This window comes from Pongo pygmaeus, chromosome 10 (assembly GCF_028885625.2).
Source record: "Pongo pygmaeus isolate AG05252 chromosome 10, NHGRI_mPonPyg2-v2.0_pri, whole genome shotgun sequence".
In the NCBI taxonomy this organism is placed as follows: domain Eukaryota; kingdom Metazoa; phylum Chordata; class Mammalia; order Primates; family Hominidae; genus Pongo; species Pongo pygmaeus.
This window is the reverse complement of record NC_072383.2, coordinates 67,636,166-67,653,484: the sequence shown is the minus strand read 5'-3', so window position 1 is coordinate 67,653,484 and position 17,319 is coordinate 67,636,166. Positions and strand designations below refer to the sequence as shown.

The window sequence follows — 17,319 nt, the reverse complement described above, 5'->3', positions numbered from 1 at the left end:
ACAGAAAGCTCTACAGGACAGTGCTACTCAAGAGCACGGGTTAACAAACTATAGCCTGCCGGCTAAAACCAAGCCGTCCACCTGTTTTTATAAGGTATCAATGAGCCAAGTATAGTTTTTATTAATTTCAAATAGTTGAAAAGAAATCTTTAAAAGAATATTTTGTGACACATGAAAATTAAATGAAATTCAAAATTCTGCATCCATATATGAAGTTTTATTGGAACACAGCCACTCTCATTCATTTACATACTGCCTATGGCTGCTTTCAAACTCTAAAGGCAGAGTTGAATAGTTGCAACAGAGACTGTATGGCTTGCAAAGCCTAAAATATTTACTATCTGGTTCTTCACATAAAAAGTTTGTCAACCCTGTTCTAGAACATTATCAGGTCATGTATTTCTTTACCTAGGCACACTTAAGTTATTCAAATTTTCTAAAAATAGTAAAACTTAAAATACAGTAACTAAGCAAACTGTCCATTTAAAAAAAAATCAAATAAGTGATTTACTTATTTCCTACCTGATACTAGATATTTCCGCACAATTTAAACGTCTGGGGTATGAATACACGGGTTGTGTAGGAAGTTCAGAAACATCTAATGCATTTGCCTGGATAGGTACAAAGGATAAAGCTGAAGGGTGTGGCCGGTAGATGACACTTGGTGAGGTAGTCTGCTCTTGAGTTCCCGATTCATACACACCAAGAAGGTCCGGAGAAGTAGGTGAAGCAAGGTTTACTTCATGGAAGCCTTCCAAGGGATCATTAGCCATAGCAAAAGCCTCATCATAAGATAACCTACGTTAAAACAAAAAGCAGATACTTATTTTTAGATAATAGCATTTAAAACTAAATTAAAATGTATAAATTATAAAATGTATTTAACAGTCCATTGTAAATTATAAGCTTACAATAAAAGAGCCTTTTTTAAAAAAAACACAATCACATGGTGGTATACGCCTGTAGCACCAGCTACTCGGGAAGATGAGGTGGGAGGATTGCTTGAGCCCAAACGCAGGCTGCAGTGAGCCGTGATCACAACCCTGCACTCCAGCCTGGGTGACAGGGCAAGACCTTGTCCCACTCAAAAAACAAAAACAAAAACAAAACACCACAATCACTTAACATTTACTAAGCGATCTCAGAGTATAATTACTACAAAAGGCAAACAATCTGATTTAGAAGAAACCTGAAAGTGATAAGCAATGCTGTTAAAGTGAGAATAATCAATTAGTATGAAGAATGAATAAAAATCGGCTTCATTTAAAAAAATATTTTAAAATTATTAAATGTTCATATTAAAATAAATTATCTCATTAGTATACTATTTAAATATGAAAATACTAAAAACAAAATCTAACAGTATTACGCAATCTTAGACTCAGTAACAATTATATTATGCTGTGAAACTCTTAAAACAATTTTTTTAACAGAGAACATTGTATTTATCATGTACAACATGTTTGAAGGCACATACACATTGTGAAATGGCTAACTAGCTAATTAACAAATGCGTTACCTCATGCCATTATTTTGTGATGAGAAAACTCAACGTTTACTCTCTGCATTTTTCAAGAATTTACAATATATCATCAGGAACTACAGTCATCCTGCTGTACCATAGAGCTCTTTAGTTTATACTTAACTTCGTGATTATACATGACCTTGGTTAGAGTAAGTACAAAGGCAGTAAAGACACACACATACTCTCTCATACCTGTCATCCAGATTATGAAACTGTTAACATTTTTGAGTCATTCGAGAATGTTTCAGACATGATGCCCACTTAATATCTCAATGTATACATATACACAGTGTGTGTGTGTGTCTGTATATCTGTGTATGTGTGTGTGTATCCTAAGTACAAGGACATTCTCCTATCTAACCACAAAATCATCATCAAAATCTGGAAGTTAACGTTGATTAAAATTACCATCTAATCAACAGGCCCCATTCAAATTTCACTAATTGTTCCAATAGTATCTTTTATATGTACAGGATCCAATCCTGGATAATGTGTTTCATTTCTATAAGCCTTAAATTTCTCCTCTGATGAGATTAGAATGGGGATAACACTAGTCCCTCCCTTGTCCTGGTTGCCGTGAGGATTGAAGGAGACAATCCATATAAAGTATTTTGTAAAGTACTATGTACCTGACACAGAGTATGGCCTCAATAAACTTGAATTATCATAGCACAGGCACTAACAATACCACATATGCTTCAGGTTCTCCATAAGCAAAAAACAGTTCATGTAACTATTCAATTACATCACAAAGTTTACATGGAAACTAACTTGAGTGTACCACTCAAGTTTTTCCTCTGAAGAATTCAAAGCTAAATGGCATCTTACAAATTCTTTATTGATTTTCTGTCTGCTGAATAGAGACCAAACTTCTTAGCCAAAAAAGTAAGGTCTTCTAGGATCTGAATCCAATCTCTCTTTCCAATTTTTTTCCTTCCTATGATAGTACTTTGACAGTTGTGGACAGTATCTTCCCAGAACTTAGAAAATGCCAAACAGGTCAGGCTTGGTGGCTCACACCTATAATCCCAGCACTTTGGGAGGCCAAGGCGGGTAGATTACTTGAGATCAGAAGATCGAGACCAGCCTGGCCAACATGGTGAAACCCTGTCTCTACTAAAAATACAAAAATTAGCTGGGCATGGTGGCCCATGCCTATAATCCCAGCTACTCGGAAGGCTGAGGCAGGAGAATCATTTAAATAGGAGGTGGCAATGAGCTGAGACACTGCACTTCAGCCTGGGCGACAGACTGAGATTCCAACTCAAAAAATAAAAATAAAAAAAATGCCAAACCAAACAATATAGCACATCATTTCTTCATAAGATACAGAAGTATTCGTTTGTTAAACTAGCTGAAAAATTTAACTCTCAAATCCTTAATAAAAAGTGTTAAAATAATACAAGTAGAGAATAAAAACAAAAAGATTTCAGCAAAGTTGAAAGAGATCTGACTCAGTGTCATTTCAAAATTACTAATTAGTACGTGTCACAGACTTTCCAGCATATAGACAACCCAAAGTGCAACAATTAAATCTACAAATGACAAATTTCAAATCCAATAAGCTGTTTATTAATAGCAAATGGTTTATTCTTCAAAATGAAACTAGTCCTTGTTTTTTTCACATAAAATATTCACTATGCAAAATGAAAGATGAGATTAATAAGGAATGTAAGGTGTTTAATACTCCATTAAAATTTATTATTTTTTCACCCAAAAGAATTTTCATTTTTTATTCATAATCCATATACCCACATATACCAAGAAAACAGCTATATTCAAAGTACATAATTCATTTTCACTTGAATATAGTTCAGGCAAGTACACTAACCAATTCATTAACATAAAAAATCTTTGTATTAGGTTTGCATTAAACTTTGACATTTTAATCAGTAACTGTTTATGATTCTTTCTTCTAACCCATATACTATGAATTCACCTCTCTATATCCTGAAGGTTCACTGAATCATAAAACGTAAAAGCATTTGCATTTCTGGAAACAGAAAACAGTACAAATCCTATGGAGGAAAATTTAGCAATAACTTCAAAATGATATTAAACCTGTGACCCAGCATGCCACTCCTGGGGCTTTATCCTAAAGATAAACTGGCAACATGACAACAGCACTCTTTGTAATAGCGAAAAACTGATTTAATGAACCAGGGTACATCCTCATAATGAAGCACTGCACAGATGTAAAGTACATATCCATATATCGCTATGAAGTGACATCGAAGATATACCAGTAAGATAAAAAACAGGATAAGTAACAGTAAACTACCTTTTATCTAAAAAAGGAGAAAAATAAAAATAAAAAATATATATATATAATTTTTTTTTAATGGAAAGGCTAGGTTCAGTGGCTCACACCTGTAATCCCAAAAACTTGACACACAGAGGCAGGAGGACAATTGTGGCCAAGAGTTAAAGACTAGCCTGGGCAACATAGTGAGATCTTATCTCTACAAAAAGTTGTAAAATTAGCTGGGTGTGATGGTGCAGGCCTATAGTCCTAACCACTTGGGAGGCTAAGATGGGAGGATGGCTTGAGCTGAGGAATTTGAGGGTACAGTGAGCTTTGATCATACCACTGCACTCCAGCCTGGGTGAAAGAGCAAGACCCTATCTTGGAAAAAAAAAAAAAAAAAAAAAAAGAACAAAAGAAAAAAAAGCAGGCAAAATGGTTACCTATAGGAGAGATGACAGAGTGAAAAATGTGAAAGCCAGACTTTTTTCTGAAAGTATCTTGCTTTACAGATTTGATTTTGAGCTTGGAACCATGTAAACAGTAAAAATTAAAGTTTAACAAAGAATCCCTAAACATAAAGCAAATAAACTTGTGTATTGAGATGGTAGCTTAACCACACAGAAAAGAACTACTTCAAGTGATTTTAAAACATAACAACATAAATATATATCCCTAATGGAATGTATTCTAAAAGCAAAAGGAAGTGAAAAAAGTCATAACCTATTTTCAATGTTAATTACAGTAGCAATATTGATGCTGTGATTCTGAAACTTTGTTATAAGATGAAGCAAATAAGTTATGCTAATGTCATTTGGATTTTAGCTAAAAACTAAGATTTTCAGCATATTAGAAAAAATACAAATATAAAATCAAAGAATTTAAATCCTAGAGGCCTAAATTTGACTCAGAAACACCAGAAAAAAAATTCTAAGTTTATCCAATGAAAAGTTGGTCAGCATAGCAACGCTGACCAACTCAGGAGCAATGCGCACCCATGTACTCAAGAGTAATACCATGTCCTCCAAAAAAGAACACAGGCTCCTTGGGAAAACGGCTGATTCCAGCCTGGGACAGAAACGTACGAAAGGACCCTGGAACATCTTGTTATACCAGAAAGCAAGTACACCATCAAAAACTACTGGACTGATATCAAAAGGACTCCTACTAACCAAAAACGGGACAATCTGAACATCAAAAAGGATAATATCTGCAAAGAATTGAAAGGCAAATATTTTTAAATCCATGAGATCACAATGACACTAAAAATAAAGCAAAGTACCTCACTGGCCTTCTTTGATCAATGCTATGGAACCAATTCATTATTTTCAAAATTGGTAAATAAAATGAAAGAATGAAGTATTTTATCTGGCTTTCCTGTATATCAAGGAACTGAACAGCTCATAAGAAAAAGTTCTTTTTAGCAGAATTCCATTTAATAAATATAACTTTGGAATCCTAATGAAATAATGGATTTAGGGCAATAATTATTTAAATAGCTATTAAAACCATAAGGTAAAAGGTTGTTTGAGGAACTTTATAGTTAATCAATCAGAATGAGAGTACCTGAACTCACTGATCACATCTTGTCACAAAAACAGAGACAATCAAACATTATGTATATTATGTGGCAAATAAGAAATGAACATCACTGCCGTTAATGAAGCATTCTGGCCTCTCTAAGAAAAAAAAAAAAGAAAGACCCCAAACCAAACAAGCCTCTTGATGGTCATCAGTTTATAGTAAATACAGAGGAGAAAGGAACATGTTAAATAACACCACAGGGACAAAAACAGCAAAATCTAGACTTTGGGAAACTCCCATCATAAACAAACTACCTGGTTTTTCCAATAAACTGTAAAAAAAAAAAAAAAAAAAAAAAAAAAAAAAAAAAAAGAGGTAGAGGGAATTTATAGACTTAAGAGAAATAACTAAACACAATCTGTGGGCCTTGTTTGGATTCTTCTTTGAATAAACCAACTGTAAAAACAAATTATGTTATTAGGAATTATACTTAATTTTAGGGATAATAATGGTATAATGGTTGTATTTTTAAAATCCTTATCTTTTAAAAAAGATACACACCTAAGTATTTATAGATGAAATAAGATTACTTGGATTTGCTTTAAAATAATCCAGGGAGAGAGGAAGGGAACGGGAAGCCAAGAAGCCAAGTCATTCAACTACCAGCCCCAATCTCACAGGAAGTTAAGTTGGCTCCTCCGGTAACAGCTAGTATTTGTTGAGCACTTACTAAATATTAAGCATAGCGCATCTATGGTTGAGGAAACTGCAGCTTAGAGTAGTCAGAATTAAAGTCTACCGTTATTAGACTCTACCGTCCAAGCTCTTAACCACCACGACACACTTACAAGTAGAACTGCTTTGCCACTCCACTGTTCCACTGTTCTAGTGAAAATGTTTCTCTTAGTTTTGAATTAAAATCCATCATGCCTGCAACATTAACCCTATTTTTCCCACATATAAACACAGTATTTCAGCAAGTATTTACTAATGACCTACTCTGTGCCAGGCTCTGGGGAAAGAAGAAAAATCTACTCTGCCTTCAAAAAGCCTATTAGAGTAGGAGACTGACAAGTAGAGGCAATGATATGTGATAAATGCCACAGAAGATGCAAATAAACTCAGAGACCACAAGGGAATAAATCAGAGGCAAAGGATTCCCGAAAAAATAAAGCCAAAGGAAAGATCCAAACAACAAGCAGGAAACGAGAAAGACAAAAACCTTTGTAAGGGCTTTCCAGACATGTCCACCATGTGAAAGCAAAGCATTTATACAAAACGCAGATACTCCATTAGCTGGAGCACAAGCTATGAATATAAAGTACAAGTCTCCAAGAGAGGCAGGTTTGAATCCCACTTGTCAAATTACTGAGACAATCTGAGCCTAGGTTCTCCCATCTGGAAATTTGTGCCTTGGTTTTGCTACCTAACACAATGAAAATTAAAAGGTATAATACTATGTAACAGTGGTCCCCAACCTTTTTGGCCCCAGGGACCAGTTTCGTGGAAGACAATTTTTCCACAGACAGGGCAGAGGGTGGGAGGGGATGGTTTCGGGATGAAACTGTTCCACCTCAGATCATCAGGCACTAGATTCTCTTAAGAAGCACGCAACCTAGATCCCTCGCATGTGCAGTTCACAATACGGTTCGCACTCCTATGAGAATCTAATGCAGCTTGCTGATCTGACACGAGGTGGAGCTCAAGTGGGAATGCTCGCTTGTCCGCCACTTACCTTCTGCCACTTACGTCCTGCTGTGCGGCCCAATTCTTAACAGGCCACAGACCACTTTAGGTCCACAGTCCAGGGATTGGGGACCCCTGTTATATAGCACTTAGGACAACACCTCTGAGCAGTGTGCTTCTAACCTATAATGTTTCCCTTCTGGGGGATACATTTAAATATTGTCTAAATTCAAGTCACTTCTGAAAAGGAGATTATTTTGAGATTAAATTTAATCCCTTTTTCAAGCACGTGAAATTTCCATAAAATGTAATTTAGCTGGTAATGAGCTGCCAATCTCACTGGTCTGAAAATCTTTTGCCCTTTAAATATATAGGAGCTTTAAGATTTAATTCACATACAACGTCTTTATAAGAGTAAAATAAACTACTATTTTTAAGCAGCAGTACCTTTTGCATTAAACAATGAGTGATTCAAAAAGAACTAATTTCAAATGATTATCCCAATTAATAAATTAAACTTGTCAAGGATCATGACCAATAAGTAAAAAAGATGATCACATTAAATTCTTATGGGTGAATTACCAACACAACTTGGCTGGCCTTATTACTGAGCTCCAGGTAATAAAGCAGACTGCAAACCACAAGAAAAAGCTGATCAAATCAATTTGCTTCTGATCCCTAATATGCATTTCCTGTTAATTTTTCTTTCTCGAAATCAGTACTATCATAGCAAAAACAATAGCCAATCTTTACTGAAGGTTAACTATGTGTCAGATAGTGGTGCTAAGAATTTCATACATATTAACTCATTTAATAAATGCCTAGAAAGATCCTAATAACTTCTTATGAAATTTACTTATTCTAATTAAAGTGAATTTTTAAAATGTTTCCCTAGGCATCCCTAGGACAACTCAAGAAATCAGGATTAATGGGAAAATATTTTCAATGAAACATCCGAAGAACATGAATAAAATGAATATACATATTTTAAATGAAATCTAGCAACCTGATTTATATCAGTAGTCCAAAAGAAAAAATAAAATCCATTTTTCCACAAAAAGCACATTCCCCTAATTTGGACTTACCTTGACAAATGGGAAACACAGAATTTTTAGAAAAAAAAAAAAAAAAACTAAAGCTGTGATTTTTATCTTTTTTTCATATCAATTTAATATATGTGAAAATAATTTGAATTCTATATTTACTAAAATTCCTCAAAGCACTACACTCAGAAAGTAAATCATTTCCAACAAAGGAGGTAATACGGCAACACAGCAGAGTAGAAGCATCAGTACCTGAAGAAGAAAGCTAAGGCTCCTGATCAAGCTCTGAGATCTATCTATGAACCTGGGCAGGGAATTTATCTGAGCCCAAATATCTTCATCTATTTCACTGTAGAATTGGATCAAATAATCCTGGTAGATAAAGGAATGTACTTGTCTACTAGAAGAAAGGCCAACAGGGTAACTTAACCAGTATTCACTATCTCATGAAATAGCTTGTACTCTGGAATCAGTCTCAAATCTTGGCTTTACCAGTTACTAATAAAGTGACCTAGAGATCTAAGTCTCAATTGCTCATCTAAAAATGGAGATGACAGGTCAGGCACAGTGGTTCTTGTAATCTCAGAACTTTGGAAGGCCAAGACAGGACAGTTGCTTGTGCCCAAGATGTTTAAGCAACAACCAAAAGCAACATAGCGAGACCCCATCTCTACAAAAAATTTAAAAATTAGCAGAGTGTGGTGGCATACGCCTGTGGTCCCAGCTACTCCTGAGCCAGGGAGGTTGAGGCTGTAGCGAACTGTGATCGTGCCACTGCACTCCAGCCTGAGCAACAGAGAAAGACCCTCTCTCTCTCTCTCTCATACACACACACACACACACAAGGGCCAGGGGAGATAACTGTACCTATCTCCTAAGGTAGTCATGAGAATTAAAGAGCTTAGCACCATATCTGGCACTTACCAATTAAGACTGGCTGTTACTATTATAATGATCTCTAGGACATTTCCTAATACTGGCCAAATATTTTGATCATACTGTATCAGCACAAGCACTATCACTAAGAACAAAAAGCAATGATTGTTGAGTTTGGGTTTAAATGTTAAAAATTAAAAGCTTATTGTTTTGAGTGATTTTCCTCAAAAAAAGTAAACATCTATATATTATATTGTAGTATAATTTTGTTTTACTTTTATTATCACAATAATAGAAATTAAATATTCCAAGGCATGTCAAAAGAAAAGGTTAAAGATTATGTAAGCACTATTTTCCTCTTTCAATTTATTCACAGACAGTTGTGGAAGGGCTGGGGCAGGGAGGAAAGTCCAGATGCTTTTTAAATTCCCAAATGACTTCTTAATTTAACATGAATTATGAAAGAAACAGTTTCTGAGATTAAAAATGAGACTGCTACTTCAATAACATATAATGAATTGAACTGTTATAAATTCCATGAATTAGTTACAAATTCCATCACTTCTTTAAAAACCTTCCACATTTACTATATATATTAAATACATTTATTTCATACATATATGTGATAAATTATATTTATTCTTGTTGGAATGGAAGGATGATTGCCAGCTTCAACACCTCCGGGCAAATCCTGATACTAAGTGCTAAGAATACAGATACAAATGGACCAAAGAGATGGCACACAGCCTCTATGAGCCACGGCATGATTATTCTGAGGGTTGTGGGGAGGGAAGAGGGAAGAGGAGAATGTCTCAAGGAGAAGTAAAATATAAGTCAGATTTTCAATGCTGAATACAAGTCCAGTAGATGGGCAAGAGGAATAGGATAGGACAGTCAGGGAATAAGGGTCTGGCACTAACAAAACTAACAAAGGAGAGTAACAGAAAAGCAGGCTTCAGAGGCAGACTATGACAGACCATCAAAAGCCTTCTTTAAAAGAGAAAATGTTGCTTAAAGTTTATCCTGAAGAGATGGTGAGATCTACATTTTAGAAAGTATAGATGTATTGTAATGTAGTCATTTAAAAATGACTCCCAAGGCAATGAGAACTTTACTAGAGACTAGAGGCTGGTTAAACGATTACTGTCTGATCTAATGCCAAGGTCATGCACTGGGAATGAGGGGATGGAGGCATATATACGTATGGAAAACATTCAGAACAGCTTCATTTATATTTATTCGCAAACACACAATTATCCCAGTTAATCTTCAGAGCATTCATTTGAAATGGTTCTTATCCCTATTTTACAGATACAAAAAAAAATGAGGCTCAGAGAGACTAATTTTGTCAAATAGACAAAAAGTAACAGAGCTAGTATTCAAAATCTGGTGTGTCTGACTCTAACACCTAACTCCACTACATCTGAGATACACTTAGAAGGTGAAATGGATAGGGAGTAGGGAGATGAGAATAAAGGTTAAATCACAACAAAGGATCTCTAAGAAGTGAACAATCCTGGGTGCAGTAAACCACCATGGCACGTGTATACCTATGTAACAAACCTGCATGTTCTGCACATGGTATCCCAGAACTTAAAGTATAAAAAAAAAGAAGTGAACAATCCAAACAGAATAACGTTTAATCTCTGAACCCTTCTCTTACTTTCACAAAGACAAAACTGAAGTTTCTCTAAAGCACTGCTACTGAAATGAGCATTTGCTATTGCTTTGTGTTCTATTATTTTCCCCTATATTATTTTTGTTATCATTTCCTCCTCTGTTTTGCTACTAGGCCAGAATTTAAAATACTTATTCAGCTCCTTACAGGACTTGGGGAAAAAAAAAAAACAGCATATAGATCAAAAGAAACAGAAACTTGAATTTACTATAGTACCCATATTCCTGTGTATTTTTTTTTAACAGTGTAGATATTTTATACCAAGGAATTAGTGTTTTTTTTAAATTTGTAATAATAAAAGCAGGAAATGTAGATTAAAATGAAAAAATAAATAAAGAACAAAGTTTGTAAAAGTATTGTAGTTAACTGCTCTTTGGGAAATACTGAAATATCTACAGGTGAAATTACATAGGACTTGCAATTTGTTTCAAAATAATATAGAAGTGGGAGAAGCGGATGGATGAGGACTGATCATTGTTGATAGTTACTGGACTACATGATGGAAACTTTCAGGTTCATTATACTATTGTGTCTACTTATCTTACTTGAAACTCTCCATAATTTATAGTGCTCTCAAAATAAAAAGGAAAGTTCAAAATTTATTCAAATACTGCATAATAAAGGAGGAAGAAACAAAACAAGTATATACATAAAGTCATTTTTTCATTAGCTTTCATAATAATTTTAAAGTTGGCTTCCCAAACTAGCATTTTAGTTATGACAAAAAAAAAATCACATTTATCTTTTAAGAAGCGCTCTATGTTTATAAATGTGAATGCAATTAATAGCCCAAGGGCAAAATTAGTCAAATGGTCAATCAGGCAACACAGTTTTCCCATTTTTATTATAACAAATCACAAATGAATTCCCACTAATTCCACAATACTTTTTTTTTTTTTTGAGACGCAGTCTCGCTCTGTCGCTCAGGCTGGAGTGCAGTGGCACAATCTCGGCTCACTGCAACATCTGTCTCCTGAGTAGCTGGGATTACAGGTGCCTGCCACCACACCCAGCTAATTTTTTGTATTTTTAGTAGAGATGGGGTTTTGCCATGTTGACCAGGCTTGTCTCAAACTCCTGACCTCAAGTAACTGTCTGCCTCAACCTCCCAAGTGCTGGGACTACAGGTGTGAGCCACCGTGCCCGGCCTAATTCCACTATACTTCAATGTACAACCTGACATGTGTAGAGACGTTAGTTATTGCAGTGTGTTATGTTGATGGTTTTCAGAAAATGTTCTGAACTTATGAGTTAATATTATATTTAATTACAAGTATTTATTTGTAATAATATAATATGAGCTAATATTTAATTACAAATATTTATAATTAAATATTTATTTAAATTAACAACACCGCATGTTCTCACTCACAAGTGGGAGTTGAACAAGGAGAACACATGGACACAGGGAGGGGAATATCACACACCAGGGCCTGTGGGGGAGTGGGGGGCTAGGGGAGGGACAGCATTAGGAGAAATACCTAAGGTAGATGATGGGTTGATGGGTGCAGCAAACCACCATAGCACGTGTATACCTATGTAACAAACCTGCACATTCTGCACATGTATCCCAGAACTTAAAAGTATAATTTTTAAAAAAAATCATTTTCCAAATTTCTTTTTCTCAATAATGGAAGACTCATTTTATATATCCTCTTAAGAATATATGCCAACTAAACATTCAACAGGTGCTGAAGTACACACTGAATGAATAAATAAACAAGAGTCTTTAGAGAAGGAATGAACAGCAAAGCAGTAAAGAGTGGAGACAGTTATTCAGGCTACACTTTTGCCGAAAAAGAAATGAAACAGTAAGTACTTTGCGAGAGTATCAAAACTGGAGAAATTGAAGTTTGAGAAAACCGGAGCATTTTAACAGACTAACTTCAGAAAACCTTCCTTCTAGTTCAGATTCTGTCACGGACAAGCTGTGTGAACTGACACAAATCATTTAATCTAAGCTTCAGTTCTGACATCTATAATGGTAGTGATAGTATCTCCCCTGCCTACCTTTGAGAAAATCAAATGGCATCTCAATGTAAAAATGTTGTACACATTGTAAAGCACAACACAAATGTATGATTCTATAAAGATCTAAGAAAGAAAAAAATGTAATGGGGGAAATAGCAAAAGCATACTGAGGGGTTTGTCTTACAAATCAGAAAGGATCTTTATCTATCTTAGGTAAAAGGGAAAGAAGGGGAAAACTAGCCTTTCTGAGGCATGTAGTTCAAATATGATTCTTTTCCCCACAGGGAATTGATACAAATTTGCTTATTGTTTTTTCAAACTTATCTTGGTTTTTCTTTTATACTTTATCCTTACCTGACAACCAGGTGCTCCCAAACAAATATTCAATACTATTACTTTTATCTGGGCATATCAAATTACAATTCACTTACTTAAGTGGTTCTAAGCTATCATCTATATGCTCCTTTATGCTCATAGGGCATTCTCACATTCTTGAATACTTTCTTCATATTAAACTGTCAATTAATATACTTATTTGTGTATGTATCCATACCCCTCAGGGGAATTTCATCAACTGCCGTTATGATTATATTTACAATCCTACTGTTAATGACATGCATCAAATCTTTCATGAACTTGAACTATTTGAATAATTTTCATTCTTTTTCCTCTACGTAATATCAGTTTATGGCTATAGTTATCTAATTTCGTGTTGCCTATATTCTAAGATAAATCAGATTACTTTTTCCACTTTTCTCTAACCATGACTAATGTACGATGTAAGCTTATAAAAACTACCTCATTTAGTTGTAAGCTGAAAAGGAAAGCAGAAGGAAAAATAGAGATACCAAGTTAATGCTCCCAGCTATATAAGTATCTTCCTTTTCCTTCCTTTGTCCCTTCATTTCTCAATGTTCATTTCAATTTCTACTGCTAGAGCAGCTTCAATACATCCTAACATTCTTCAACTGATCATCCATCACCAAACAGCACAGTACTTACCTGGCCCAATGCTAAAGCTATAAAATGAGGTAAGCCCTACTCTCGAAGCACTTGTAGACTACAGGAAGAGACCACCTTGTCAATAAACATGTTTCTAGGGCCCTAGAAACAATTACAAATACAACACAAATATCAAAGTTCATAAATACCAAAAAAGAGGTACTCAGTATTATAAAAGCACAAAATTTTTAAAAAGAGTACCATCTGGTACAACCAAGGATAGTAGTATAAAAAAGGAAAAACAAGCTAGAAAGCAGTTTACAAAAGCTCAGATATTTTGTTTTTAGGATATCAAATGCGTAGTAACCAATTTACTATCCTTTGATGAATTGCATCTTAATCAGAATTATATTGGAAAAAAGTTTAGTTTGAAAAAGTGTACTCCCTTGGAATATCTTCAAAGCTTTCCCTCATTACCTCAATGCACAAATATCTCTACCCACTACCCATCTGTCCTTCCTCTCCACAACTACCCTAGCACTTTGTCTTAGTTGACATTCATTAAAATATGTAAAGTGCGTTCTACATTTTGAAGAACTTATAAAAGATATGGGAATGATTATAAGGCCCTACCTTCCATATTCCTTAAGAACAGTTTCCTTTAACCCCTACTGTGACTTGCGGAGTAGATGCTCAATGAGTATTTGATTTAAAAAAATCTCTGGTGACACAATGAGAATTACATATTACATTAACATTACGTATCTCATAAAAGCTAAATTACAAACAGTTCTTCAGCATTATAAGCTACACATAAAGAAGTGATAATGTAGTGATTATGAGCAAACAATTCTTCAGCATTACCACTTATACATGACGAAATGACAGAGTGTAGTGGTTAAGAGCACAGACATGGAAGACAAACTAACATCTAATCTAGACCTGTCACTTAATTAACTATGTGACCTTGAGCAAACTACATAAGGTCTCAGCATCTCAATTTTCTCAACTACAAAATAGGGATAAAGTATTATCTCCTCGCTCACTGCGAGAGTAAATGGGTATAAAGCTTATACCAGGACTTGGCTTGATAAGCACTAGACTTAAAAGTAACTGTAGTAGCAATGCTGGCATCACCGTCTTCAGAAAACTTGGATATTTTTAAACCAGAAATACAAATGGTAACACTTGTCATCTGTGTGCCTCCTTATAGTTACAAAGCTCTTTAATAGAAGGTGCAGACCAGGAATGTAAGAAACAAGAGCACTACGTTCCATTTCGGGCAATCGGATACAGTTTTTAATACCGGCTCTGTCACTGGCCAGCTGTACGACCACCTACAACTAAGTAACTACAGACAAATTATCGCAACTTTCTAAGCCTCCGTTTCCTGACTTGTAAAATTTGATAAACCACCTATATCCCGGGAATGTCCAGAGGACTGAGGACTCAAGGTATCGAAAACAAGCACACACAGTGCCTTGCACACAGTCAAGCTCACATTGGTTCCTTCTCCTCTTCCCCACATTTCTAATGGAATATCTTATTAAATCCTCATTTTACCATTATGAAGTTCATATTAGGTTGAAACATAAAAAACAGCAGAATATTAGCAATTTCAACCTAATAGTATTTCCACTGACAAATGGAGAAAATAAACTCAAACAGGTTAAATGTTTTACTCAAGGTTTTATGCACAGTAAGTGATGGAGCGGAACATTAAATAATTTTTCATTCAGCCAGCTCACTAATTTGTTCACTGACTCCTGCTGAGGGGGAAAAAAGCATACTAACTACTATAATGCATATAAAACTACTGTAATCTACAACGTATTTTTTCCTGCCATGTTTAAAAAATGAGGGGGTGAAACAGATTTCTAAGAACCTTTCCATTTTAAAAATTATTTGTAGAGGATGTGTGTGTTGGGGGAGGATGAGAGTTTAGACAAAATCAAAGGTAAAAAATATTAAAGGAAGCATATGGATAACTACACTAATTCAAAAAGTACAATAGGATCTATTCAGAAATCCCACAAAGCAGCTAAACATTAAGTGGCCATCCTGGTGAAAGGTTACAAGTATTCAATACCACAGATGAGTTGTTTGCCAAACACAGAAGGAAAAGTTATATCAAACACTTTGGTTCACAAAGGTATACATTAATATGTAACATTACTGTAATGGAAAAAAATGCAATGGCTTTTCCTTTAATAGTTAAAAAATGGACTACTTAATTGTATAACTGTTTATTTCTATAAATTCCACAAGGGCTTTAGGATTAGATCACATAAGCCGCATCTGGAATACATTGTCTGTCCAAACATGAAAAGTCCTATCAAAATGCACAGTACTAGTAAATAAATAACAAATGATAACAGAACAAGGCCCCATAAAACTGGTGAAATATTTAACAGTATCAAATATTTACTACGATTGGTCTACAACCCTATTCTGCCTCTTTTCTCCTTGATTTGTCATTCACCACTGGAAAAAAAAAAAACCTTCATGAACAACAAAATGAGAAAAAGGATAATGAACAAGAATTGGGTCTTTCAACTGATTTACAATGGAACAGTTTTGTTGTAATCCTCTTATGGGCCCCTCCTCCAATTATGCAATCATTCCACTGCAAGAGATTACAAGGCTTTTAACCCGACACTGAACGGAAGGAGTTGGGGTGAAACAGGAGGTGTATAACAGGTAGCCTCCGACAGGCAACATTTCCATGAAACTAAATTGCCTCTCAGTAATCAGTACTAACTCAGCGCTCGCTCGTGTCTTTCAAGACCTTACCCTTTCATCTTGTTTAATCCCATAACAACCGGCAACTCTTCACATGCTGCGGCTTCCACCCAGCATCATCACTTCTGGAGCCAGGAAGCTTGCGTTTCCTGGGCGGTCGGGGCGAGTTGTCAACGCTGGGAGGGCAGAGCCATGCAATCCCACCCGTGCAGTTCGTCTCAACTCCCCCGAACACAAGTCTGGCGGCACGGAGCTGCCTCCTCGGGCGCGACTCCCGGCGCCTGCCCGGAATTTCCCACCAGGTTTCACCGAAACCTCCCGAGGGTGACCTCTACGCCTCAGCACGGTGCCTCGCGCGTCGTTTCCTGAGACTGGGGCACGAAACCACCCCAGGTCCACAGCCGTGCCGCGCGGCGTCCGGTGTTGTGAGCTGCTTCCGACTTGTTCGGGAATTCTCTCTTCACCCTCTTCGCGATCGCGGCCCTCCGCTCCCGGCCGCGCCCGCCCGCCGCCAGGTAACCTGCTGGACTCGGGCTCCCTGCCCCAGGCGCGCGGGACCGCGCAGTTAATGTGTAACGCGCCCGTGCCCGGGGGCGGGGAGCCGACGCCCGACGCCCACCAGCAGCCCAGGGGGCGGCCGGCTGACCCGGGGCGCCGAGGTCCCCCCACACGCCGCCCCCAAGGGCCCGGAGCCCAAATGCCCAGGCGGAGAGCGCGCTCACCGGGCCGGGGCATCCCGCCGAACCCCCGCGTGCCGCGCCCTCCACGGCGCCAGCACCTGCACCTGCCGCGACCGCCCCTCCTGGCCGACTCGCCAGAGGCGGGCGCGCGGGCGCCGAGGGGGGCGGTGCTCTACGCTCCGGGCTTCTCCCTCCCGCGGCCGCACTCACCTGACGAACCCACCGCGGCCGCTGCCGGCGCTCAGGGGCGCTCACAGAGCCGCAGAGAGCGCGCCCCGAAGCAGCGAGAAACGGAGGAGGACGGCGAGCCCTTTCCGCTACACTCCACGGCGGCGGGCTCACTACGCCGGCAGCCGCCGAGGGAACGTGGGACTGCGCCTGCGCCGGAAGCGGGGCCGGGGGCCGGG

General features: G+C 37.2%; 1 protein-coding gene across 4 annotated transcripts in view; it reads right to left on the bottom strand.

Moving 5' to 3' along the window:
* RAB3IP (RAB3A interacting protein) overlaps positions 1–17,176 on the bottom strand; it is a 69,933-nt gene extending 52,757 nt beyond the window's left edge. The window contains exons 1-3 of one of the 4 annotated variants that reach the window (XM_054445032.1): positions 17,123–17,164; positions 704–798; positions 523–611 (exon numbers count right to left, since the gene is read on the bottom strand). Coding sequence is in view for 2 of the 4 variants with exons in the window: in XM_054445029.1 (XP_054301004.1) it covers positions 523–798; positions 16,284–16,306 (299 nt within the window). In the remaining 2 variants the exon portion in view is untranslated. Of the gene's footprint in view, positions 1–522; positions 799–16,283; positions 16,781–17,122 lie in introns of those variants that run through there. The other 3 variants (XM_054445031.2, XM_054445030.1, XM_054445029.1) reach the window with 3 other exon arrangements.
* Between the last annotated feature and the right edge of the window lie 143 nt (positions 17,177–17,319).